Source organism: Babesia bigemina (genome assembly GCF_000981445.1).
Source record: "Babesia bigemina genome assembly Bbig001, chromosome : III".
NCBI classification, from domain to species: domain Eukaryota; phylum Apicomplexa; class Aconoidasida; order Piroplasmida; family Babesiidae; genus Babesia; species Babesia bigemina.
The window spans coordinates 1750301-1775948 of NC_027218.1; the positions used below are offsets into that span (position 1 = coordinate 1750301).

The 25648-nt window shown below is 49.8% G+C and overlaps 6 protein-coding genes across 6 annotated transcripts; 1 reads left to right on the plus strand and 5 right to left on the minus strand.

Moving 5' to 3' along the window:
* Positions 1-371: 371 nt before the first annotated feature.
* On the minus strand, positions 372-1166 carry BBBOND_0307170 (hypothetical protein; the record flags this gene model as incomplete). Its single annotated transcript, XM_012913545.1, has 1 exon — positions 372-1166. One exon carries the CDS (start codon positions 1164-1166, stop codon positions 372-374), a length of 795 nt encoding a protein of 264 aa, XP_012768999.1.
* A 1132-nt stretch (positions 1167-2298) lies between these two features.
* BBBOND_0307180 (hypothetical protein) lies at positions 2299-7080 on the minus strand (the record flags this gene model as incomplete). Its single annotated transcript, XM_012913546.1, has 1 exon — positions 2299-7080. The coding sequence occupies one exon, from the start codon at positions 7078-7080 to the stop codon at positions 2299-2301; it is 4782 nt and encodes a 1593-aa protein (XP_012769000.1).
* A 2942-nt stretch (positions 7081-10022) lies between these two features.
* Positions 10023-12896, minus strand: BBBOND_0307190 (hypothetical protein; the record flags this gene model as incomplete). The annotated part of the gene is made up of 1 exon (XM_012913547.1): positions 10023-12896. One exon carries the CDS (start codon positions 12894-12896, stop codon positions 10023-10025), a length of 2874 nt encoding a protein of 957 aa, XP_012769001.1.
* Positions 12897-13801: 905 nt separating this feature from the next.
* Positions 13802-15437, minus strand: BBBOND_0307200 (Iron-sulphur cluster biosynthesis domain containing protein, putative; the record flags this gene model as incomplete). Its single annotated transcript, XM_012913548.1, is given in 4 exon segments — positions 13802-13982; positions 14020-14169; positions 14183-14935; positions 14971-15437. The coding sequence occupies 4 exon segments, from the start codon at positions 15435-15437 to the stop codon at positions 13802-13804; spliced, it is 1551 nt and encodes a 516-aa protein (XP_012769002.1).
* Positions 15438-16034: 597 nt separating this feature from the next.
* BBBOND_0307210 (Cullin, putative) lies at positions 16035-24384 on the plus strand (the record flags this gene model as incomplete). The annotated part of the gene is made up of 13 exons (XM_012913549.1): positions 16035-21272; positions 21313-21612; positions 21651-21689; positions 21726-21850; positions 21938-22057; positions 22093-22402; positions 22440-22697; positions 22736-22900; positions 22938-23074; positions 23110-23642; positions 23678-23985; positions 24027-24260; positions 24304-24384. The coding sequence occupies 13 exons, from the start codon at positions 16035-16037 to the stop codon at positions 24382-24384; spliced, it is 7848 nt and encodes a 2615-aa protein (XP_012769003.1).
* A 196-nt stretch (positions 24385-24580) lies between these two features.
* On the minus strand, positions 24581-25546 carry BBBOND_0307220 (mitochondrial carrier protein, putative; the record flags this gene model as incomplete). Its single annotated transcript, XM_012913550.1, has 1 exon — positions 24581-25546. One exon carries the CDS (start codon positions 25544-25546, stop codon positions 24581-24583), a length of 966 nt encoding a protein of 321 aa, XP_012769004.1.
* Positions 25547-25648: the final 102 nt, after the last annotated feature.

The following is a 25648-nucleotide window of genomic DNA, read 5'->3' on the forward strand; positions in this document are numbered from 1 at the left end:
TATTCTCAACACTATGTCAGAGTGTTGCAGTTATATGTTGAAATAAAAGCGAATTTCAAAGATGAGGTTGCTATAAGTTATGTGATGCATGGGCAATACATGTGGAATCCATCAAGCTCTCAGCTACATATTTAAAAAGATGTTTTTTCGTGAATCTACACCTTTTGAAACCTCTTAAGTGAGATGCGATGCGGCTTCAGGGGTATACATGAGAACTGCATTACAATAACAGCTATTGCGATATTAAAGCCCTCCGTATCCTACGACAAGCCAGCGTATGGCATTGGACGGAAGGAGTAGCCGTCAAAATTCATCTCTTTGGGAATTTTGTCACCGAGGATATTATTCGTGGATTCGCCACAACGCCTGACTTATGTTGCACATGTGCCACGTAGTTCATAGAATGCCTTGCGGAATTTATCGCGATACTTGACCCAAACTATGATAAGGACCATTGCAATTGCAAGCGGGACAACTACTAGAGTACCCTGGTGAATATAAGAGTCTTGAGAGCACAGTTGGCCACACAGGTCGCATTTGATCAAGCAGTTGCCGTGCCCGTCAGGTTCACCGCGGATACACCGGCATTTGGTGTCAGATTTATCACGTTCATTCTGCTCCTTTTGGTTGATGATGCATTTGCATGGTTTGTTGGGTTCGCACTCGCATTTATCCACGTATACCGGTTTACCCTCGCCATTGTATGTGCCGTGGCCTTTGCACTTGCCTTCAGGACATTTCCCGAGTACGAAGCCGTCGCAAGTGCCTTTACGCTTACACTTGCCAGGATTGCACCAGTAACAGCAGGCACAGAGGAAACCATTACATTGCGTTCCACAACTGCATTGATAACATATACACCTATTGGATTTTGTGCATTTTGTCAGACAACGCTTGCAACCCTTTGTTTGGTTTTTTTCCTTACAGCTCGCTTTATCGAAACCATTTTCATAACAATTAGTAGGACAGCCGCAGCAAAGATTCAAACATTTGCATTTCTCTCCGTCCCTGCATTTCTTTTCGCAGCCCTCACATTTGGGGCTACAGCAAGCCATGCACGTCGTACAAGTGGAAGACGTGCAGAGCTCTGTCCCATTTTGACATGAGATTACAACGCATTGACATTTTTTCCCGTCCAACTGAAACTCCGTCCCCCTCCCCGCCATCATTAACACGCCATCCAGGGCAACAGGTAGTACATTTTAAAGTTCGCCCATACGTGAAACATACCAGTCATACATCGATTTGATTCAGACGTGTAAAGCGCTGTCCTTCTATTGTCTTTACGAACGCAGAAGCATATCCCGCAACGCCGTTGCACCTTGAGCGTCCACAACCACTACATGCGCCCGCCAGCCAAGTTTTACACGTATTTATGATTACATCTCACTCAAACATACGCCATACAAGCATACAGTGCCGATTACTACCATCATTTCCCGTTTATCACGCTATGCTTGGGCCGCAACCTGCCGTGCTATTGGTTAACCGCCTTATCCTAACGGCAGCTAACGTGCAATATTACAGCCTTTGTAGATATAACAACTGTGCTCGTAGAAGCCATGTAATCACTCGCTAAGGTGCTTGGCAGATCGATCACCGTCGTGGTCATCACCATGAGCGAGATTCCACTTATCTTGTAGCTGCCTGTGACGTCGCCAGCATGAAGTTGTTGTACCTAATAACGAACATGTATGTACTCAGGATTAGTTTTATTTCCCGGGATGTGTGTCGTCAAACACCATTTATCCTTGTCGACGCGACACACCGCCGCTGACTCCAACCAATCGGTTTCAATGGCAATGCATGATCACTGAAGTCAACGTACATAATGTGTTAGGTTTGTCGCCAGATGTGTTACGTCATGAGTGAGATTAGGTGAAAAAAATAAGCGAATTTGCCAACATGCAACGATGGCAGTTGCAACTACACATATCCATAGTAGACCGTCAAACAGTACTTTACCAGGAGATTCTGTAGTGTTTATGGTGCTATGTCCATAGTAAACGTCGTATAATGGTGCCACATCTGGAAATGTAGGCAACCATCTCATCCTCAGATGTGAAGCGGAACTTAGCGCCACCCCGGCAACAGTCTGCATCCTTCCACGTTTTATTCCAACCCATTTCATGAGTGAGGCGACGATTTGGGTACCATTGTTGCAGACTAACACTTGAATGAGGCACTTTTAAGCGTACAGCAATCTATTGTATACAAGTCAGGCTGCGCAGCAGCATCATTGCTCGGCTATTCCACATAACTATACGGAAACTATCGTGAGGTATTACAATAAGACGATCACTGAACAAGTGTTTTCGATGTTTGGGGAAGTTCCTCGTCGTCGTCGAAGTAATCGATGTCGTAGAGGGAGGGCATGTTTCTGCTCAGGGTGAGTAGCACCTTTACGTCGATGAGGTGAGATACCTTGTAGCGCATGATGTGGGAGCGGATGTACCATATATCCACACGGTAAAGTATCGTGTGGGCGAAAAGGAGCATTGCGACTGACCAGAGTGCGAAGCATAGGAAGATAAATGGCATCCGGACCCTATAGAGGAAGGCGTCCATGCAGGTCATAAGGTTCGCAACGGCGTCACCGGAAAGCACTGCTTCCAGTTTTGTGACTACCGTGGAAAACTTGGGCGACGACTGCGACGTACCCTCCGGCGGCGTGAACCCGTGAGTGTAGAGAATAGGCAGCGCGCCAGCGCAATTGTGGATGGAGCTAATGTCGGAGCATTGAAGCCTGCCGAGATCACAACTCAGTCTCTCGAGTGACTCCAACAGTCTGTCGGGCAGGTAGACCGTCCAGCTGAGGTAGGTGTGAGAGAAGAGCGGAGAGTATAGGGCGTAGGCCCGGTACGTGATGGGCGAGCAGTGTCGATGGCAGTGAGCATTGCCGACTTGACAGCCAAGCAGTGTGAACAGTGTAGTGGTGTGATTGTAGCTAGAGATGGGAGAATCAGAGCCCCGCAGTTGCCGGACGGCGTCGAGGTCGGATCCCTCAAGACGGTCCCACTTGGGGCAGTCGGCATGTGAAGTGGAGAGAGCAGTACCCAGGTTGGACGGCTCCCTAGAATACGATAAGTGCAGCTCATTCCCAAAATGATGGAAGAACGAGACGAGCTCCCCGGTTGTTCGCGGCGTCCGTCTGGTTAGGCACACAAGGTAGGAGGATAACGTTACCAATGGATCCTCTCCGCCGCAGGTGGGAGATAGTATAGTGGAAAGATACCTGCCATCATGTGATTCATCAGGCAAACCCTCATATTTGAATCCCATGCTGACGCGGCTCTTAAGACATATGTTGCGTGAGTCGAAGAGGTGCGTCTCGAAGGCAGAGTCCCAGCCGTCAGTCAGGAAGGACTGGAGCGGGGACCTAGGAGAAGATACATCACTGCCGTAGTGGCAATCCTGCCAACCACCATGAGACTGATGTCGCTTACATTGCGACTTGAGGAACTCCAACTGGTGGTGCGAGGCGTAGACGTAGTCACGCAGCTGGCATAGTAGGGCGCAGCAATCAGGCTCCTCGGATTGGTCAGATGACTTAGGCTTCACAAATCTTGATGACACATTCGCTCTCCATCGAGGTGCGATAGCGGTGAGCACGGAACCTGCAAACATGGCGGTAAGCTGGAGTATGTCGAAGACATCTTTGGGTCTGATGTAAGAGCCGTTGACTGAAAGTGCAAGCTGTGAAGGGTCACTATGCGGGCCACTAAATGCCTTGTTAATACACTTCTCTAGAGTCTCATGATGCTTCTCATTCTTAAGCCCTGCCAGCCACTGAAGCATATCCCGGACGGTGCGCGGCGCCTCGGCGAGGAACAGCTCAGTCTCAGGGATGTCGGTGGAGCCGTGCGTGGGTGTCTGGGTTGTCCAGGGAGCGAGGCACATTTCAACAGTGGAGGCATTGTGTGTATAGTCAGCAGCAGAGTTGTTTGGTAGTTCTGGAAGAGGTTCTGGTGTTTCCAAATTTAGACTGATAGCGGGGGTGTATGGGCCTATTGGGTCGAGTGGCTGGAGTTCTGGGGGAGGCTGAGGGTCATCTGTGCCAATGTCGTCCACTGTGCGATCTTCATGATGGACCGTCTGGATAGATAAATCAATACGAGGATGATAAATTTTCGATGAAGGACGGCCTGGAATGACGGCTTGTAAGCGCACGATTGGATGTGGAGGTGAAGGTAACAATATAGCGGTAGGATTCGGTGATGAACTTAGGTTGGGGTCGAAAATGGGCGTTCCATTAAAATCCGGCATGGGCGGCAGTGTCTGTGTGATTTCCTCAGATCCGGAAGCCTTAACATCTTTGATACTGAAATTCTTCAAATCAGCGCCGGCTACATGCTGCAGAAAAGCAACAGGATAGTCATCCAAATTCTCGACATGGGGTGTTGTGTCTATTACATTCGGTTTAGTTTTCGGAATGTTTGGCACTACTATTCCGTATACATCACTGGTGGCAACGGTTGTCTTAGGGTTATGTAATGCGGGCGGGGGTGGCCTAGAACGTTTTGGAGGTCGCAATAATGGTCCAGCAAAAGGCTTCTTTTTGAACGGCTTAATATCAGAGCCATGTAATATGTTACGTTGCTGTAAGTACATTTGAAATTTATCACCTTCTTCTTGTTGTTTTTGCAATACAGGGTCGGGGGGGGCCGGTAATGCCTTGCCGCTCAGTGGAGGGGCACCAGCATAGCCTTCTACAGCTAGTATGTGATCATATAGCTGGTCCTGTTGACGGTAATGTTGACGTAATGCTCTCATCCGTTCAAATTTATCTTCCTCTTCCCGTTGCTTTTTCTGTTGATCCGCTTCTGTTTTTTTTGCTCTTTCCCAGATTTCCGCAATGTGTAAAGCTCTTTTATAATCTTCGTGGGAGAGGCAGACCTTTTGGCCAACACGCCAGCCATCAACCCACTTACCAGAACATTTGTGTGGAGAAGACCCGTCCTGCGCCTTCGGCAAATCCTGAACTCCTGCGCTACAAGACCCCTCCTGTCCACTATCCCCAACCCCTCCGTCATCTCTGGCCCCCCCTGGACAAGGAGATGAAACTGTAGACGTCGTAGCAGCATCTGTACCTTGAGTCGTCGCTGACCTATCCACTTCCGGTGGATGACGGGATTCATAACTAACGGTGACCTGTGCACGTCTACCTCCAAACCGCGAATTCCCCCATGTTGACGTCCTATCCATTCTATCTCTAGGTCTAGCACGTAATGGAGCAGGGGAAAGCGTAGAAGTGAGGTCTTCAGGTGTCTGAGATGCTTTACCACCTTTGGGACTACGGTCAGCAGACGCCTGGGCACCATATTCATGACCACCAGATGGCGCAGGTATTGGATCCGAGGCACTAGGAGTCTGAGGAAATACAACATTGCTAATGGAAATGGGCAAATTGGCGGCGAGTGCATCAAACATTGAGCCCTGAGCCTCGTCTCTTGACTTACCAACGACGACCGTGTGTGTAACATTAGGTGGAGAGTCTGAAGAGGGATAACCTGGCAGTGTTGGTGGACTACCATGAGTGGAGGACTGAACAGTTTGTTGATCTGGCAGATGTGCTGACTGGGCATTCCCCGGAGCCATCGTATCACCAGTCTCTGCCGTGTCTTGAATTCCTTCTGAATTGGAAGGCCGACGCGGATCTGAATTTCCAACCGATGAACCTGCAAACGCATCCGTATTTTTACCATTCCGCGGATTAGGTGTTCCCTCCTCTTTCTCGCCCCGGTTCTGTGCTCCTTCTGCCCTCTTGCCCTCTGTCTTAGTATCATGCGTTTTGGTGTCAGTCAGTGTTCCTACCTCAGTTTTATTCGCTTCAGTACTAGTGTGAATATGCTTCACTGCGTCAAACTTTGGACACGCCTCACCTTCCAAAAGTGTTCTCAATTTCTCCAAGCCATCATTCGATTTAAGCATGCCTAGTACACGTTTCCACTTTTGTGGCACGACATTCAGTCCGTGGAAAAACGTTCCAAAGTTTTTCGCACCAAATGTGAAACCGTAAGGGAAAATATTATCGACGGCGAAGTCATAAATCGGCGAAAAATCGGAACGGTGGATGTCAGGGTAATCACTACTAATAGTAGTCACATTGGTTCGCACAGCCGACAATTGTTCTTTCAACCATTCCGCGGTCTTCCTTGCAAATTCCGTCTGGCTAATTGATGTAACAGGCGGCGCCTGGCCGGTGTAGGAGAAGCCATCATCGTTTATTAATTGATTCAAATCGTCTTTAAGCTTTTTGCACTGGGATTTCAGCTCTTGCCAATGTATGCATTTTTTATCATAGCTATCAATTAAGTTGTCCTCCAATTTCCGTTTTAATTCACCTCCATCCTGCGTATTATCTTTAATCACTATGTCGCAGAACATTCCAACCAAACCAACAGCGTTCGCTGTGTTCGGAGTTTGCGTGCCTGCCATAGAAATCACTGTAGTGAGAAATATATCGCGAAAATCGTTGTAGTTTTCTTTGTTCAAAATCTTTTTAAGGTCTTCAGTCATAAAATAGCCCTGGATATAGCCATTGGAATATCTACCATACCTTATTTCGCCATATTCGAAACCTCCAGGTAGGGTGTCACGTGTTTTGCCGTACTTAGGGTCGTCAACTGGCGCTCTGAGATATTCCTGCAATGGGCCGCCGCTGGAACCATGAAACCACCAGCTCGTCTCATACCCCGGCCAGTTCTCTCTCCACCCCCCGCCACCCAGTTTGCTGAAACTTGCATCTACGTTATACAGAAGAAAATACATGGCAGTAAGTAACTTCGGGACGCACTCGAGTAGAGCATTGAAAACGTCATCACGACTTGGTTTGTCGTAACTGCCGCCATCTGCCTTAAAGCACAATCTATTATAAAATTTGGACACGTCATCGAGGAACTTCGATACGGCGTGTGGCAAATCTCCAGTATACGAAACCCAATTGTAATAATGGGACTTGCGCTCAATGAGTTCAAGTGCCACATTAGAGCGCATACCTCGCATCCCCCGCCCTTCTCCACGTAACCACTCTAAGAACTGGAGACATTGTTTGAGACTATCGAGCTGAATCTTTGCCATCTCACACACAACTAACAGTCGCAATGCGCCACGCCCAGTAGAGGGCGTGCCGGGAGAGACCAGGCGTGACCTGGAGGGTACAATGCGACTAATGCCGCAACATTGAATTGCGCCAAACTTGCTCGTTGGATAGAATTATAAACAAAAATCTAAGTGGGCTGCGTGAAATAGCTACAAAGTGAAACGTTGGGTGACACAAAAAACTGTCAGCAATAAGATGCAACAGATGCACATTTCGCCGCTAAAATTTCTAGAATATACGTGAGTCATCAGCATCCCACTAACCCGAGGAACGGGTAATTCAGTAATCTAATAGGCCGATTATTATGGAAGGGCGAAGAACTGTGCAGAGAACTGTAGGACAGTTCTGCAACCGCAATTCCGGCTCGACTGGCCGTCTTCTATCGGTATTCAGCGGCAACATAAGCGTCCGCCATTCAACGCACTGCCATGGACACTACGGCTGCGTGCCAAGCGAACCATGGTTGGAAGTGAGTCAGGCGCTTGTGCGTAGTATCTGCGTCGTAGCATACAGATTGACTTATATCTTGTGCGCAGTCCCGACTCCGCCCAACTTGTGTGATTTCAGCTTAAATCTGCTTCCACGAGCGACGCCTTAGTCCCCTGATGAGTGCCCATGCGTTCTACAGTGCATAATTAATATGTTTCTCATTTACGCTGTTGCAATCAATGTCACATAACTACGTTGTCTAATGCCGTCACGTTAGAGATCAACGGCTAAGTTTATTTCCCAGCAACTCACATGATAGCTAACATACCAGACAATCACATAGCGAATGACTCACATTCACATAGCATGGTGGTAGTTGGCGTTGCACGATGACGGCCGACCACGCCGCATCACCTTAAGGTGACACGATGGGAGTAGGCATCTCACGTTTAACGCATAACTTAACTCACTGGGCAACCAACGCCTCAACGCGTTAACTAGATTATGTATTGCGATGAATCCCTCGATATTAGGCAAGGTGGTTAGTTAGGCAGTAGGATGCTTTGATGGGTAGACTGAAGTTCGCAGTGGCGTCATCACTGTAGCAATCATTGAGGTGGTGAGTAGCATTAAGGCGGCGATGAGGTAGATACATGAACTCACGTCTATGGTTGCGGATAAAACACCCTGTTTAGCTTGTTGACACGTGCCGCAGCGAGTAGTGATTGCGCGGCGATCCTACGACTCGAGGGACTATGTAGATGCGATTTGATGTGGAGCAGGTCGAGGCGGATGACTATGATGCGGAGGATGAGAGGAGCGGCAGCTATGAGTTATAAAAAGTAACATATAACTAAGCCATTGGCGTGAAAGTAAGGCCACTGATGTTAGCATCCAATGACATTGTTACGTAAAATAATTGAGGCCTGAATGTCCGCTGTATGGGTTCCTTGGAGTTGTTCAAAGAAGTAGGAAAACCTTTCGTAATGCATTTCCGGCGACCCTGTGTCGACAAACGTGAAAAATACGGCGAAGATGGTGATGATAATGATAATTATGTTGGCAAATCGTGCACCTTCACTTTAATCGGACGAAATTTTTTAACCGTGACTATTTGTAGATTGGAGTTTACAGTTTACAGTCCAATATGTTTCCCTATTGTTGCGCTTTTCGTTTTCCAAAACACATGGTACGCACAGTAAACACGCATCACAACACTGGAGACAGCACATACAACTTTTGCCGTGACACTTTTCTTCCCTATCGCCAAACCTACAACCGCCGTCCATATCCACTAGTCCACATGTCATTAAGCTGCGCAGCGATGAAATAAATACTTTAACCTGGGACAGTATCGCCGCCTAGCTGTTCCCTACGGGCTCTCCCTAGATTCACAAGCAACCGCAAGCTACCGAATCGCCATGCGCAATATACGGGCGAGCCTCTCACCACCTAAAGGCACCATAATGACACTTAAGATTGCGAATCTAAACCCATGGATTGCCGGTATCACTAGGCGCAGGCTCGAAATATCAGCATTAATTGAGGCGCCTTTATCGTTCTTTGTAGATTTACATTTATATAATATCATCACAGCGATAGCATCGTTTATCATGCCCTTGTCATTGATATGAGCAGCATTTTACCATGAAAGTGATGACAAGCCCCCTTTAGATGACGAGCCTTTTTCCTCAGTAGAAGCACGATATCGTTCCTGCATTTCGCAGTTCCTATACAATCGTAAAGATGATATGTTATCACAGGTTTACGTGTCATATTCCATTGCGGCTCCAATGAAATCGTGCTCGTTGGGTATAAGGTTGTTTAATACTCTTTCCCCGATTCTATATTGCACTCCACATCCTATCCGTCACGTTTATCCTTACACATATACGCATCATATGACACGTTTTCTCGCTTTCCTTAACACATCGCATTGATCTGCAGATTGTGCGGCCCAGTCAGGTGGCAATGCTATGCTAGCACTCCAAAAATATCAAGAGGTCTCATTGTAAATTTGCATATCGTCATCTTTGACGCGCTGTGAGAACATTGAAATTGCATGAAACGATTTTTGTGTGCCTTTCCATGGGTGGTCCACTGTGACTACTGGCGCGGAGGTTGGCGATCACGATTGCTGGAAGCCCTTATGTCCGGTATCATATGTCTTATGCACTCCATTGGTGTGAATTAATGGCATTGCAGATAATACAGCTGGCTTGCAAACATGAGAGAGGCCATATGATACCTTCTTCACCATGGCTATGTCTTGTAAAAAAGATAAGGAATTGTGCAAGCTACTCACGAAATATATAAGAACTGGCCACATTACTTCACACGTACTTTAGCAACAAAAATACGTTGCTCATGTGGTGACCGCAGTAATTATTTGACAACCGAATACAACGGTGGCCACTCATGAGAAATGAACTGTGAAATAATCACTGGAAAAATAGATTCAATGACCTTAGAGCTATCATTTTTCAGTTACTCATTCCTCGGCGTAGTAGTTCTCAATCTGGATGGTGGATAGGACGACACCCTTGGTAGTGACGCACCGGCACTCCAACGGCGGTGTCTTGCGAAGCGTCTCCCCGGGTCCAATGAGTTCGCTGTTGAACTTCAGTGTGACAAAGTGGTTGGAATGTGACGCTACCAAAGACTGGCTGATGTCTCCTATGTTCATCACTTTTCCGTCCACGTAAACTTGGTTGAAGCAATCCGGTGGGTCGAGGATGTAAGGCGCTGGGCAGTAGAACGCTGCTTCATTGGCAGCCTGAATATCAATTTTGCAACCGATTTCTTTTCCTTCTGCATCGTTGATTTTGAATGTCTCGGGCTTGAATAACATATCCCTTGAGTCAGTAATTCCGCACCCTTGCATGTATGGGTCTGTCATCTCTACATCAATTTGAACTACGTTCCACGTGTATTCCTCTAACGGCGCTATAACCTGGGGAATAGTATCTGCATACGCACCGTCGTTGATTGGACCAAAATCTGTTTCTGATAGCTCCTTACCGCAAACGAATGTCATGGGCACGTATTCCGAGTGATCTGGATCCCTGGATACCAAAATTGCGCCGCTATTGGATTTGATCATCAAACCACAATATTCTTCTGTATATTCTGACAGAATGATTGTAAATCCACCTCTTGTCCCAGCGATTCGCTCTTCGTGTGGCTTTCGAATCAGCCTATGTCCATCTGCGGTGGTATCTACTTTGTAATGGTTGTATCCAGGATCATCTGGTAACCAGGTAGGTATTGCGGCGGCGTTATTCTCACCGTTGTACAGCGCATGACTCATAACACACCGCATGAAAAATTCTGTGCCCGAATGCAGTTTTATAGGTCTATGGGGCATGTTGTGTAGCACAATTGATCGCATAGGATTGGAAACGCCGTAAAATAATGCCACCTCAGTCCAGGGCAATAATGAATAAGGCATCAACCTTCGGTATGCCTCCTCACGACGTACTGTGTACATATACCCTTCACGACGGTTGGATCTTAAAATAAGTCTAGATGTCTCGTATCCATGTTCATTGACACAACTGCAAGAGTGACTGACGGGGACATTTTGGAAGCTCATCTCGAATACCTGAAATCCTCGAATGGGATAAAGTGTGGCATTGCGAACAGATGTAGGAAATGGAGCAATCTGATTGGAGGAAAGATCGTATCCTGTGGACTCGCAATTGTTTGGAAGCAGCTCCTCATTGTCTCCGCATCGGATGCCGGCTTGTTTCTTGCCACTCATGACACTTACCAGCCATTCAGATGTTAACCCTATACCATTCCCCATGTCTCTAATTGCAAGAGATCCAATATCATTTGCCGGATTAAACATACCTGGCCTCCATCGGTCGCAACCAATAATATCGTGGCGATAAGTAGGCGCAAATGAGACGTTCACTACAGCGCGTATCTTTTCAAGAACATATTGGTTTCTAGATATGAATGTCCAATGATATAAGAACGAGTTGCATCCTCTTCGTAAAGCCAGAGGTCTGTCTATACGGTACTTCAGCTTGACCTCTCCTCTCTCCATTTGTGAAACGTCTACATCGAGCACGTTGCCAGTAAATGCTTCGTGGATCAAGATTTCGTCGTAATGATCGATGGCAGAAATCGTTTGTATTTGGCGTAGCGTCAACGCCGTGTCCGGCTTGAATGCAGTTTCGTATGCGTGGGTAGACGGCAGTTGCGAGTATGGGACTCTCAAAGCATCCTCGTCAATATCGCCGTCTTCTTCGAATTCCAAGTCAGCAGCAGCCGACTTGACTGTCTGTTTTGGCAACTTTATGGTCAACGTAGCACCCGGATGTAACATCACTGAACACCAGGGGCCACTAATAGGATTGAACCTGTTACGGGCAATCATGCTGGTTATGTCGCAAATGTATTCAGTTTTCCAACGGACCTCTATCCTTGCTTTCACCCTACCCGTTTTCGGATCTATGCACCTACATTCGCCATTGAATGCTCGTAATGCTAAGCCATTATAATATTGCGCTATAACCCATTTTCCACGATTATTTAAATTCCTATATAAATGTGGTGTAGGAGCAGTCACAACTCCGTCCGTCTTGCCCAAGAGATACTTCATGCAATCATCAGGTTCAATACGCCCTTGACAAATGAAGCCTATGGGCAATTCTGACATCGGATCTACCATACACGACCGTGTGCCCGTTTCGGAGTCCACGGTAACATTATCCGAAGCAAAAAGTGGTGAGGGACGGCTTCCACAGCCCTGCATAAGTTTGTGCTTGCGGCCTCTGTGCAAGAATACCACACCCAAGCTCTTCCCTGTCTTGGCTATTTCGTCAACCAATGGCACAGTTTGATCCCATATATACACTTCTCGTTCATAAATATGCCGCCGGCGAGCAAGTTGGGCTTGCAGCGCCTCACTCAATACCAAATTTCTAGGACCACAAATAAGCGCAAAACGGTTCTCGGTAATGGCATATATATGGTCATCCATTAGATCAATATGCAACTCTGTTTGCGACTCCTTTGGCACTTTCCGAACATATGGGCGTGGTGCTTCGGTGACCACTACCTTCGAAAAAGGGACGGAACGAAACTTGCCGTCTTCAATCACGTAGGTTGTGAGAGTATTGTCATGATCAGCGGTTGGTTGGGGATGCCATACGTACTCAGTTCCGTTGACTTGGCGTGGGCATGCCAGAGTTGCCATTCCAATGTCATCCATGTTTATGTGGAATGCAACTAGGGCATTGGAAATCAATCGGTTTCCAAAATTTCTGAGCACACTTTCAAACGCGTCGATGAATCCAATAAACTGCAGAATAATAGCGCAAATTGCCAACTGGGCTCCTATAAATTTTGCCATGGTTATATTTTGCGTCGGACGACAGACAAAAATAATCTTGAGTAAAAATGGCCTTCCACCAACTTACCGCGCATGAATATATGACTTAACAAATAAGTAGGGCTAGTAATTTTTTGAAGCAGTGGCAGTGAAGATCCCATCTCCCCAGCTAGCTGCCTTGTTACGGAAGAATTTTCCTTAAAAAATAAGCAAGACTAAAAATTTTGAATATTAGACAACAGTGTTCATGTTATGTCATTGATAACGTTTTTAATGCAATCTATAACACTAAAATTATTACATGAGGCATCGTTGTCTTTCCCAACAAAATTCTCCTCTGCAAGACACCCATTATTGGCGATACATTATCATCGCACGATTATCACCATTATCCATATGGCGATATAAAGCGTATATAAGCTGGTGGAGAAGATGTAATATGAGCGTGAAAGGTGCCTATGCCTTTTAAAGTATCAGACGATTCCCATGGTTTTACCAAATGTTGTGACGTTGGAAGGACTTGTGGAGCGATATTATAATATGCATATACTATCACTTAACATTTGTGATCGCATAATTTACCACATCCAACGCGATGTTAGAGCAACAAACTCATACGTTGCGAAGAGTGACGTGAAACCACGGTAAGAGTACGACTCTGTAGCAGCCCCTCTGACCCAAATTGGATGGATGCCCACATGGATGGCACCAGTGACGATCGGCAACAAACCGACGTGGATCCCGCAACCAGTATCGGCGTGAGGCGGCAGCCCCGCAAACACGAAAACCGGGCCTAGCCAGATAGCACACTATAAAAGGAAAACACAAACAACCGCATAACAAGCTAATGTTAATAATGATGCTAATAATGTTTAATCGCAACAAACATTTATATATGGCAGTGACACATCTACTATTACAAACAATTAATCTTTGATATCAAAAGAGTTTCCGCAAGAACAACGCTTCGAGAGGTTCCTTATGTTATCAAGCACGAACTTCGACCCTACCAGGTTGTTCTGATAGTCTATGGTACACGAATCGATTAGTTCCAAACTCGCATCGTCACTGAATACTTTCATGCAATTGTCGCTATCGTATATGCACCTGCAAATTTGGAAGGTATACATGGGCTTAAACGCACCTTAGATCATTCGTATCATCCACTATTTTGAAGTTATACTGAAAACCTGAGCACCCTCCTCCCGTGACTGAGACGACCAGGCTCCTGTTTTCGTTGCCTCGGGTGAGGAACTTCAGACGTTGTAATGCGTTAGGCGTAACGGTGACACTTCTGAGCATCGTACACAGGCGCATCATTGCGCGTTAATGATGAACATCTAATGGACTTGTAGGCATAGGATACGTAAGGCTCACATGTGAAGAAATCTAGTTCCCATATAATGTTTGTCTTCTGCTCCGCTACGGCCGGAATAGAGCGCTGTGCGCCTTTTATGGCGTTTTGGAAGATTGAATTGCCAATTTTTTTCTTATCCACCTGTTTGCTACTGCTGCAATCCGTTTTGTTGTGAATATCTTGTTGAATGCACTCATCTACACATTTTAATGCTGCGCCTTTATCATCGCGTGTAACCGACGGCCCAGTTGACGCACTTTTGGAGTGGCAAGATTGAGCTGCCCTTAAGTGGGCTCCATTAGCATCTACAGCACCGTTTCCAGATAATGTAGATGCCCGGTGTCTGGCTAAATCATTCAGTTTGATGGGCCGAGAGGTGCCAGTTGTATTAGACCGCGGTTGGTAACCTTGAGTCAGTTGAGTAGATGACACCCCGAGCGACTTATTGCAGATGTAAGCAGAATCAGGCTTAGAAGAAATGATAGATCCCTGCCGCTTGCCTTCAGACGCTGCGTGGCTCCTTTGACTCGTAGACCCTGGTGGAGTGACTGGAGGTCTTCTATTTCTCAAGGCTTGGAAGGACGCTTGCACATTCCTCACTACCGGTTTTTCAAGGTTGTTTTCGATTCTGGTGATGGCAATCAGGAACTTTGGATGGTGTTGTAGTGGCATTCGGTAACGTCTTAGCGTGATGACGGCGTGCCTGTGTCGTTGTGCAGTTGTAAAAGATGGACATACCTGGCAGAATTTTCGAGGTTGCGTTTGAAAACATAAGCAATTTTTTTAACAAACTGGCGCCTCAAATGGACTCGCATCGATTGCCTGTGTAGGCAGAATAAAGCGAGTAGAAGGTCCTGCTTAATCTTGAACAAAAGGATGTTACACAACGAAAAAATAGCTACATGTTGTCGACTACCTTCTGGACATTCAATTGACATCTGCTGATTGAAATTCGCAAAAGCGCATTCCGGTTGCTGTACAACGGCATCCGTTGAGTTTACAATGGCAGAGAACGAGAAGTTGTCGCCACGCAACTCGGAAAAGTTCTCTTCTTCATCGACCGATATGTTCTTCTTAAATATGTGTCCACTGGTATCCTCGGCAGCCTCGTTTGATGGCTTGTCTTGCGCTCTTGTTCGGGTACTTCTGGTCCCACCTTTTTTGGGGCAGGCAAGGACCCTGAAAAATGACTTCACTTTACCCATTCGTCCGACACGAGCGCCACTATGTTTGGTATGTATTCGTGGCTACTAGCGGTGCCATATGTGTGCCGTGGCACGCATTCGCGTCCTCTAAGCGGCCTAGTGTTCTTATCGGCTCATCATCAGGCACGTAACGTGACTTATTGCGTGGTAGCCATACTTGTGAACGATATACGCGCTATTGGTGATACACATGAGCTGCGTTGCAACATTATCGTTACTGTCAGCAGGACGTATACTCCCAAACGTTTATATAACCGGAATACATCCACACATTCGCGTAACAGGAATTGCCTTTTGGTCTGTTGATATTATGATTCGTTAAAGGTGCAACGCCGGTTCCTCTTGCGATTTCATTTTCGGTGGCATTCGCTAGACAAAGGCTGCGCTAACATGCCGACAACCGCTCAAGACTACCCAGCACAAACACGCCAGCGGCGCCCCTTGAATATAAGTGCTGGAAGCTCATTTCGAGGGCTGCATTAAGTCCGATATAGTCGCATGTAATGTAACAACTATACCCGAGACGTTTGATCCGCGATGCCACATCGTCCATAATTACTGGGGCTGGACATATGCAACCTTTACACATTTATCAAAATGCTGGGCGCGCACCGGCACGTGTTCCACCGTATAACGGCGGAAATTGACCATGCTCTCCCAGCCTATGTCCAGGCCGTGCGCGACGAGGAGTACGACGACCTCCACGGATGCGTTCGGTCCAGTTGGGAAAATGCTGACTGGTCCGACATAACCTACCGCTTCGAAAGGTTCGCGTACTACTGCTTTGACCATGGATATCTTGGGGACGTTTCCAACATCGACACGTTGGCGATGTGGGCTCGCAGGATGTGGATGCTGGCTGCGCATGATATCGATGGCGTTGACGCTTCCCTGTGGCAGGCGCTGGGCTCGCAGGAGGTCTTAGATGAGCTGTCTCACATCGTGAAATCGCAAAAAAGGCTTACAATGAAGTTCCGCATCAGGTTGCTACGCTGTGTCTCGTATGTACTCCACTCGATTGTGCATGTGCTGCCATCAATCTGGGAGGTAGATAACCACAACTGCCGCGATGAGATGGAAAGACGATTCAACTTCATCACCATCGATGTCTTGCTGAAGTTGTTCGAGTATTACATCGCGGAGCAGCCAGTCTGCACAAGCAGCACCGTTAGGAAGTTCTGGATTTCCGCGGTCGTTCGCATTGCAGGTTGCATGCGGCGTCTTTGGGTATACCGCGACGATGTTGGCATTGACTTGGTGTATAAAGTCATCGGCGATGTCGACAACCTGGACTTGCGTTCGAAAGAAATATTCTTCAAGTTCAGGCTGATACTGTTGATGTGCCCTAGTGTCACTTTGTACAGGTTCCTGATGGACGGCACTTTGTTCAAGTGGTGGAATTTGGTGCCTGAGGGCACCGTCAATTCGTGGAACTCCATGATGCTCCTTTTAATCGTGCGCGCCATCAAGTTCGCCTGGGCCGCTGGGAAACCCTACCTGACCGACGACATTACCACGAACTTGCCTTCCATATTCCACATCTTCAGTTCGAGCCTCTCCATTCCCAACTCGGGCAACGCAAACAGGAGCAGGGAGTCCATCCCGGGCGAGTACACGGTGCTTTTGCTACACCCATTGTACAGTAGCAAGCTTTTCGGGCAGCTGTTGGCGTACCTTGTGTGCTCCATAAATGAGCAGGGTGTTCCGGTGGTGCCTTTCGCAACGGAGATTATGGATTACTTGTCCTCGGCCGTGAGTGTGATGTACCCCTACACCCATCCCTCAAATGGCGGCAAGTGGTCGTCTAACATTGCGAACTTTGTGAAGCACTTCGTCTTGACCTACACCGTTCGAGTGGGCCGTGAGCGTGGATCGCCCCAAATCACCGCTTCCACTGTTGGTACTGTAAACGGTGATACCAGGTACCGTCTCACACGGGCCAACGACGTGGCCGTGGTGGACCTGTTTTACTCAATGGCCCGACAGGGAATCTATTGCAAGAACCTTACCCTTGCACCGTATTACGAGGACGCAATAAAGCGGCTGTGCACTCTGCTGCCTGACAGGACGCTAAGTGAGCTTGTAGACCACCTGATCATGTCCACCGAGACTCTCACGGAGCCTCACCGGATATTGAGCTGCATGCGAATATTCGGTCAGCTGATGCCTACAATACTGGCCTATACTCCGATCGCACTGCTGCCGATTCTTGACGCGTGCGTTAAGGGCATTGACGCAGCGGACCTGTTCAAGACGGGCCAAGCACTGACGCTGGTGAACATCATCTTCTCCCACATGCCTTGTCGCGACCTGTCCGACATCGAGCTCACCCATCAGGCCAAGGTGGACCTGATTCGGTCGGTATACATGCGCGTGTCAGCAGAGACAAGCGGCGACGTTGACATGACCGGGCAGGGCACGCCCGTGCAATGCACCGCCGTCGACCTGCACAACTCCGTTTTCGACGTTGCTAGCCCCTTGGTTGCCCCAAACAGTGAGGATAACTTCTTTTCGCGAGAGTTTGTCGTGCTTCGAACCACCAAAAATATGGACGAGGCAGTAGCCGCCCTAGACCATGTGCTTAGCCAGCGCAAGTGCATATCGCAGAATCTCCCGGGGTGGTGCCAGGACTGGTTCGAAGCCGTGTTACGGCTGTCGGAGAACTCGTCACGACCTGATGCCGACAGAGAATCTATGATGAATGCAGTTGAGATGGGTACTTTTGTGCTGTTGCGCTCGGCGCTGGCCACCATCTTATCGCAAACTGACGCCCACACTTTCGGATGCATCTGCGAGACCTTTGTGCGATGGGTCTGTGACAACGCCTTCCGCGAAAACGCGCTGAAGTACATGGTCGCCATAGCCACCGCCATCAGCCACTCCAACAGCAAAATGGCGATGGAGATGGTTTTCGACAAATTATTCGAGAGGTTCTCTCGCGAAGTAGAGAACTCATACGCAGTGTTGAGTGAAGACCAATTGGCGTGGTACATTGGCTGTTTCTCTGGGTTGGTGCGTCGTGCCAACGTTGAGCTGCTGCCGCGGCTGCCCAAACTTAGGTACATCCTGAAGGCAGGTCTTTCGCACGCCTCGAAAAAGGTTTTCAAAGGCGCCTCCAAGTTGTTACAACGCTGCGTCGAAAGTTTGGTCGGCGTGTACTTCACGGACGTCAAGTGCGCCAACAACTTCAAGGATGATTTATGTCGCGGGTTGCTTCTGTGGGACGTTCCATGGTTCGCACGTGATGCCGAGTTTGTTAACGGAAGATGTGACATCACTGGCACACTTGGCGTGAAATGGCACATTGCAACAGCGCAGGAAATGGACTGCGCCGTTGATCTTTGCTGGTGTTTTGTTGATCTGATGATGCGCCTGACGGAAGGCACCGTTGACATGGCAGTCCCTACCAAGCCCATCGGCGCCGTGCCATTGGAGATGGATATCGACCCTTCATGCACCTTGTACGTCCGAATGAACCGTGCCTGCATGCTTGCCAAGAGATTGCTGCGTAGCCTGAGCCAGTTCAGCGTTGATGACCGCCCCGTTCGTGCCAAAGGGCTGCTAACGGTGACGCCCATCGACCGCCCTGAGATTACGGAAGTGCAGCAGTTCGTTTTGCAGTTTATTTTGACCGTGCTGTCCAAGTTCGGTGGCATAGAGTCGACTAATGACCTAGTGGTCGCGAACATCTACACCAAACTTCTGAAAACGGCAGGAGAGTACATGTGCCGTTGCGTGCAACAAAACGACAGCAACTCCTTCGAAAACGTCTCCGTGGTAGCTTCAATGAAGAATGAATGCTACATAGGAACCACGGTGACGGCTGCTCGTGCGATGCTCTCTTGGACGTCATCATACCACGGCTTCCACAAGGAGGGCCACTGGCAGGATGCGCCTCGTGTTGCGTGGCTGTTGATGGTGTACGAACGTTTCCATTACCGTCTGAATCTGCGTAAGCTCGATCACGAGTGCGTGGGGCCTCGTAAGGAGCTCTTGAACATGATATTGCAATGCGCAACATCCCAGTTCAAGGACCTGGCTCACCACGGCCGCAACATGATAAAGCCGTTAATTAACCTCCACCGACGCGTGAGGTCGCACGTTGCCCACTTTGTGTTGAATCAGGGCATTGCGGTATATCCCACATCGGCGGACGGCTCGGATCGTGCAATTAAAACCTTGACCAACATCTCGGACAGTTTAATCCTTTCACTTTTGAAGCATATTGGATCGTCCGATATCGCGTTCGACAAGTTTTGCAGGTTCATCTGCCCTGCGGTCATGACGGTTCCGAACAAGGATTCTTTGATGGTGAAGTTCGACAACCGTTTGGTTGACGTGCTCAAAAACCGCGAAGTCATGCCCCCTACTGAAACCACCGCCGGAACGATGAACTTTATTTTGGATTCGCTCTTAGACTCCAATTCGAAGCAAGTTGCTGCTGCCAGTCACTGGCGCTTCCAGCTGTATGCGACGTCGCTTCTGGTCTGCTTCAACGACCTGATCCCCGTTGATAGCCGCGGTCGGTACATTGCGTGGCTGATGGAGGCGGTGGATCGCACCGTGAAGCAGCCTTGCGTCGTCACTGTGGCGCTGCACGGCATTTATAGGCTCCTGGGCGACCCCGCCAATCGTGGCAGCTTACCCGCGGAGTTGTTCGAGTATAAGTTCGCGGAGACCCTGATGAGGGCCATTTGCGTGGCTAACCACGAGGACCTCACGGACGACAACACGGCCACCTTGGTGCGGGTGAACAAAATTGTGACCAGCGTGATCAAGCTGGACCGCACATGGCCCCGTAACCGCATGGCCGCCAATTCGGGCTCGTTTTCGCTGCACAACTTTTACTTGATGTACTGGTACTTCTCTGCGATGCTGGACGCAGGTAAAGTGGACACCATAGAGCAGTGCAAGGAGGTTTTGGCCGGGCTTGCGAGCTGTCCGCCAATTATGCGTGACGACCACTGTGCATTTGCCGAAATCACCGCCGCGTTGATGAAGGCGTCACTTCGCGCTGAAAGGTCGGTGCGTGAAAGGATTTGGGAGGTTTTGCATCCGGTGATCAAGATAGATCTGGAGACCATCGTTCAGGATCGTATTGTGGACTTCATGGACGGCTTGCGCCTCGCTCTAGAGGATTACGACATTTACGGCGATGCGTGCATACCCATAATCAACGTGGGAATAAACTTCCGCGCCCCTCTGAAAATGGACGCTTTGCAGGCGTGCGACCTGGCTTCTGACAACACCACGAGCCCGCGTATCGTCAAGCAGCTCAAACTGTATCGGGCACTGCTCCAGCAGCTGACAACGAAGCACCGAGGCATATTCGAAATCCTCTGCGATGCAATATTGAAGGAGGACGTCATTTGCAACAGCCCGCTGCAGATTGTAGAAGAGGTGGGATACCTGTGCTCGTTCATGGCGGGGCTGTGTCGCATGTACGGCGAGTTGCACGAGTTCAAGCAGAGCGTGCACTCTCACATATCGCAGTTGGTCGCCAGGGTCGACGCCAACGGCTCCGCCGAGGGCACGGATGACATGCCCATTAAGGGGTTGCTGTCGGTAATTTCCATGCTCTACTCAGCGTCCGTGCCTGTGCAGGACCTGAGCCACCCCTATACCGGCCAGTTCTTGTCGTTTTGCTTGAAGCATAGAAACCACTCCAACACTGTGGTCGGAGACTTCGCCACTCGCGCTGTGAGCCAGATCGCGTTGTCGCCGTTCCACCACCAGAAGGACCTCTCCACTGTGGACGCCGTGGTATCCATCCTGGACAACGTTTGCAAGGCGCAGTCGTACAACACGAAGGAGTACGCCATAAATGTCGCCAAGGTTTGTTTACTGTGCTCTGTGTGGTGTCATCTGTCTGCAGAAGCTGCAGCGCAACATGTGCATGTACCTGCGGCGCACGAATGCAGTGAAGGTGCTGCTGGAGATGTACATTTCGGCGCTGCAACACCGGCAAGCGCGCGATGCCGCGCGTGACGCGCTGACGTACATCGTGCTCTCGTCCGGCGACCATCTCTACATCGAGTTGACGGAGCGCTTCTACAGCCTAATCAAGGAAAACCACGACGAAACGGCAAGTGCTGGCGTCTTCGGCCTGGCTGCGCTCATTGGGACGGCGCCGTATCACGTCCCCAAGTGGATGCCGTACACGCTAACCAGATTGGTGAGTTTATAGACCATAAATGTGCTGATGTGTGACAGGCCAGTTGCGGGGCTTCGCGTTTCCCAGACATCGTGAGAGTAAGTGTGTATTCCAGCGCGCTAATGCCGCCGCAGCGTGTCGTCCAGACGACACTGCAAGACTTCTTCAAGTCTCACATGGACGCCTGGTATCAGGTCCACGTCCACAAGTTCACCCCCGAACAGCTCGATGTGCTAGAGATGTACAAGGGCTGCCCGGCGTACTTTAACTAAATTATGCAGAATCCAACTAACACATGTAACCTCGATGAGGGCTGGTCGGCGCTTTCGCGCGAACACCTCGCCAGGTGCGCCATATTTACGGCGTCTAATTGCGTTGACAGAATCGCCGACCACGTGGATTCCATGGACATCCGCCGCCCTCCGAAACCTATTTTTACACCCAATGACTTTCTAGCCGGTTACTCGTCGGTTTGCCTCCCAATCCGTTAACTGTTTGCAGGATTGTCTACAGGCTGTGCACGGCCAAAAACTCTCGGAATGAGGAGCCGCTGTACCGCAGAGTGTCGCAGCTCTTCGTCGACTTCATTAATCGCAAGGTGGCTTTAATCGTTGCGGAGAAGGATGTGTCGCAGATCCCCGTTTCTGCCGAAGCACCTGCTACCGTGGAGCAGATAGTTGACACGTGGGCCCGTTTCCGGGTATACGCTGAGGCCGTAGGCCGACTATTCTCCTACTTGGACCGATTCTACGTGAACTACTCGTCAAGCAGCCCAGTGAAGCTCATCGCATTGGAGGCGTTCCAGCGCATCGTGGGTCTGCATGTTACTGCAATTCATGCCTGCGCAGGTATTTGAGAAACACAAAGAGAGGCTGAAACGCCGGCTGCTGGAATTGCTTGATACGCGCCGATCGGAGACTGATGTGGACGAGTTTGAGGTGGGCGCTCTCGCTCAGATGTTCCACGAGCTGGACGGCAGCGGCGGGCTGCAGTACAAGAACGAGCTCGAGTCGGAGATAATCGCACGAGCCGCTCGTTATTATTCCACCATGGGCCCGCTGTGGGTGCAAGATTGCGATTTATTGGACTATCTAAGCATCGTTGATGTGAGTTGTACCTGCTGTCGTGACTCAAAGTGGCGTAGCACTGCCTTGAGCAGGAACGTGCCGACTGCGCCCGCTGGCTGAGCGAAACTACACTTCGGCCGCTAACCGACACGGTGCTAAAGGCACTGATACAAGACCGCCAGTCTGACATAATCCAGAAAGTGGGCGAGATCGACTCCCTAATCGACCAGGGCAGCGAGGCGGTGGGTTACGACAAACATTTTACAAGCACGCCTTTAGGACCTCCAACTTATGTACCGTATTATAACCCCCATCCAAGGCGGCGTACCTGCAATAGCAGAGTCTTTGAATAGATCGATCCGGCGTTCTTTGTCGTCCACTGTATCTTTTGACGAGGTGCTGTCAGGCTGGCTTCGGTGTCAAAGTACTGTTTTAATTTTCCACTGCGTAGAAAACGTGCAGAACTGCTGAAGAGCTGCTTCGTCAAAAACGACACTCCCACGGCATCCGGAAGCGGGGAAAATGCCGCAAGCAGTGCGACAACCGCAGATCAGGAAAATGCGTCGTCGTCACCAGCAGACCCAGCCGTCGACCCAGCGATATCCAATGCAGTTCGCAGAGCTTTCGGCAATGTCATAGCCCAACTCACCGATTTCACAAAAGACCTAGTTGACCACTGGGACAGCACCTTGGTGTCCGCTGATCCTGGGTCGGTTACACGGTTGCGGAACTGTTGCGGGCTCCTGGAGGCCCTACACCACAGGGACGACTTTTACCAATGCTACAAGTTCAAGTTGGCAGGGCGCCTCCTCTATTGCCGAAGCTCTCTGAACATGGAGAGGACCTCCATCCACATGCTGCAAGGCCTAGGGGCCTCTGATGAAGTTGAGCGCCTCCGTCGTATGATCGATGAGTCTTCCGAGGCACGCAAATGCGGCACCCCTTTCATGGTCATATCCAAATTCAATTGGCCGTGCTTGAGAGGTTGGCGGCTTGTGTAACCATCCAACGCTGCGCAGACTACTCGGAGGACGTGAAACTGCACAGCACCTTTGAGGACGGCTTCTCCAAACTGAAAGAAATGCAGCGTGCTCACCTCCACCGCACGATTTCTCACAACCGCATGTTGGGCCGCGTGGAATTAGAGCTGGAATGCGGTGGCGCCACCAGGACGCTAATTTGCGATCTCGTCCAGGCATCAGCATTGATGCTCTTCGAGGGGCCGTCACTGGCGCTTGACGACATCGCAGCCAAGCTCGGCGTGAACCGCTCATTCGCCCTCCAGATTTTACAGCCGCTTTTTGACAAGGGAGTGCTGAGCCTTCAGGTGTGTTGCAGTTGGCGCGCATGTATGCTCACCAATTGTAGGCCGGCGACGAAGTTGAGCTCAACTCCGCCTTCAACGACGGCTGCGATGTGACCCTGGATGCCGTGCCCAGCTACCGCGACTTGCGTTCCAATAGCGCTTCCGCGGAAACTTCCGCAGGCTCTGCGCTGGACCCCGACGCGGCCATCGACGCTTCCATCGTCGCCCTCCTTAAGGCCATGAAGAGCATGAAACGCGACGAGCTGCTGTTGCAGTTGCCGCGATTCAGCCGCGAGGTACGCCCCCTCCATCACCATGCAGCGTAGCAATTATACGCAGAACGTATTGGCGAGGCTTCAAAGCCTGCGCGAGAGGGACTACATCACCATCTCTGACGACACCATCGCCTACGCGCCTTAGTTGGCCCTTAGCAGCCACAGCACCCTGCAGTGGCACCACTGCGCACCCAACTGCTACGGTGTCAATCAGTACTACATTAGGCGCAGTTTTTTGTGCATTTCGTGACGTGTGTTTGCGTGATTCTGTTGCAGCCGCTTCGTGTTGTTGATTCATTTTGACCTGCGATTTGCGTGTGTTTCGCCAGGGACAGCTACTTTCAACCGTGTATAAAATTGTAGCAGCGCGCTGCCGACGCCAGGAGCGCCTCGTAGATGCCGAACGTGATGCCTCCGCTGATTACTGACTTGGCGAGCTGCATCTGGAACCCGGCGTACAGCCCCCTGAGCCTCTTGTTGCGCAGCGTCCAGGCGAAGACCTGGAACAGCGACCGATGCGAGAGTTCCGTTGCGAAACACTGCTGCATGGTCCGGCTGACGTAAACCGGGTAGCACAAGGTGGTCGGTATGATCCTGGCTATCATGCCGTTCGCTATGGGCTTCGCGTACTGCACGCTCTCCAGGAACCGGTGCTGCTGCCAGTCGACCTCGGCGAGCGACTCGTACACGCAGATGACCATGCCGTAATACACCACCCCGATGAGGTTCGCCTCCCACCCCTTGTATAGGCCTGGCAAGCCCTCGTTTTTGAACGTGCTCAGGAGGTAGTGCGTGGCGCCCCGGTACTGCGGCCATCCGTCAACCATGGTGCTGCTGGTCTGCAACTCCATGTTGAGCTTCGCGTTCCACGCCGGGTGCAGCACGGCGGTGGTGATCAGGCTGCTTAGCGACCCATTCACGAGCTTGGTTGCGTTTTTGTTGTCGAAATCTACGATTTTTGAATGCGATATCATGTCGAAGCTGTATCGGAAGAGAAACCAGCCGGCGCCCGAAATAACCATCGAGCATCCTCCGCCTCGATAAAGCCTCAATATGCCGTCTCTCCAGCTCAACCTGAGCATGGCGGCGAACTTGCTGCGATTTCCTCCCTGTATTCCATGGTCGTATATGTTCAGAGATTGCAGACGTGTCCGCAGAGAAGCAATCGGCTGTAGGAGCAGCGTACAAGTCGCTCCCGCGACTGCGTTGGCCAGAGCAGTGAAGGTGGGATGCGACTTCAGCTGCTCGACTGTGAGCGTGCCGCGTGGTTCGGCAGCTACGCTAGCCGCGTCACCGTCCTGGCCCATGACGATGGCCTTCAAACGGACGCGTCACTGCTTGGAGTTGGTTACGTAGCGGCGTTTTGGTCGTTATTTTCATAGTACCGTCGGTTGGCGTCCAAAAAGCCG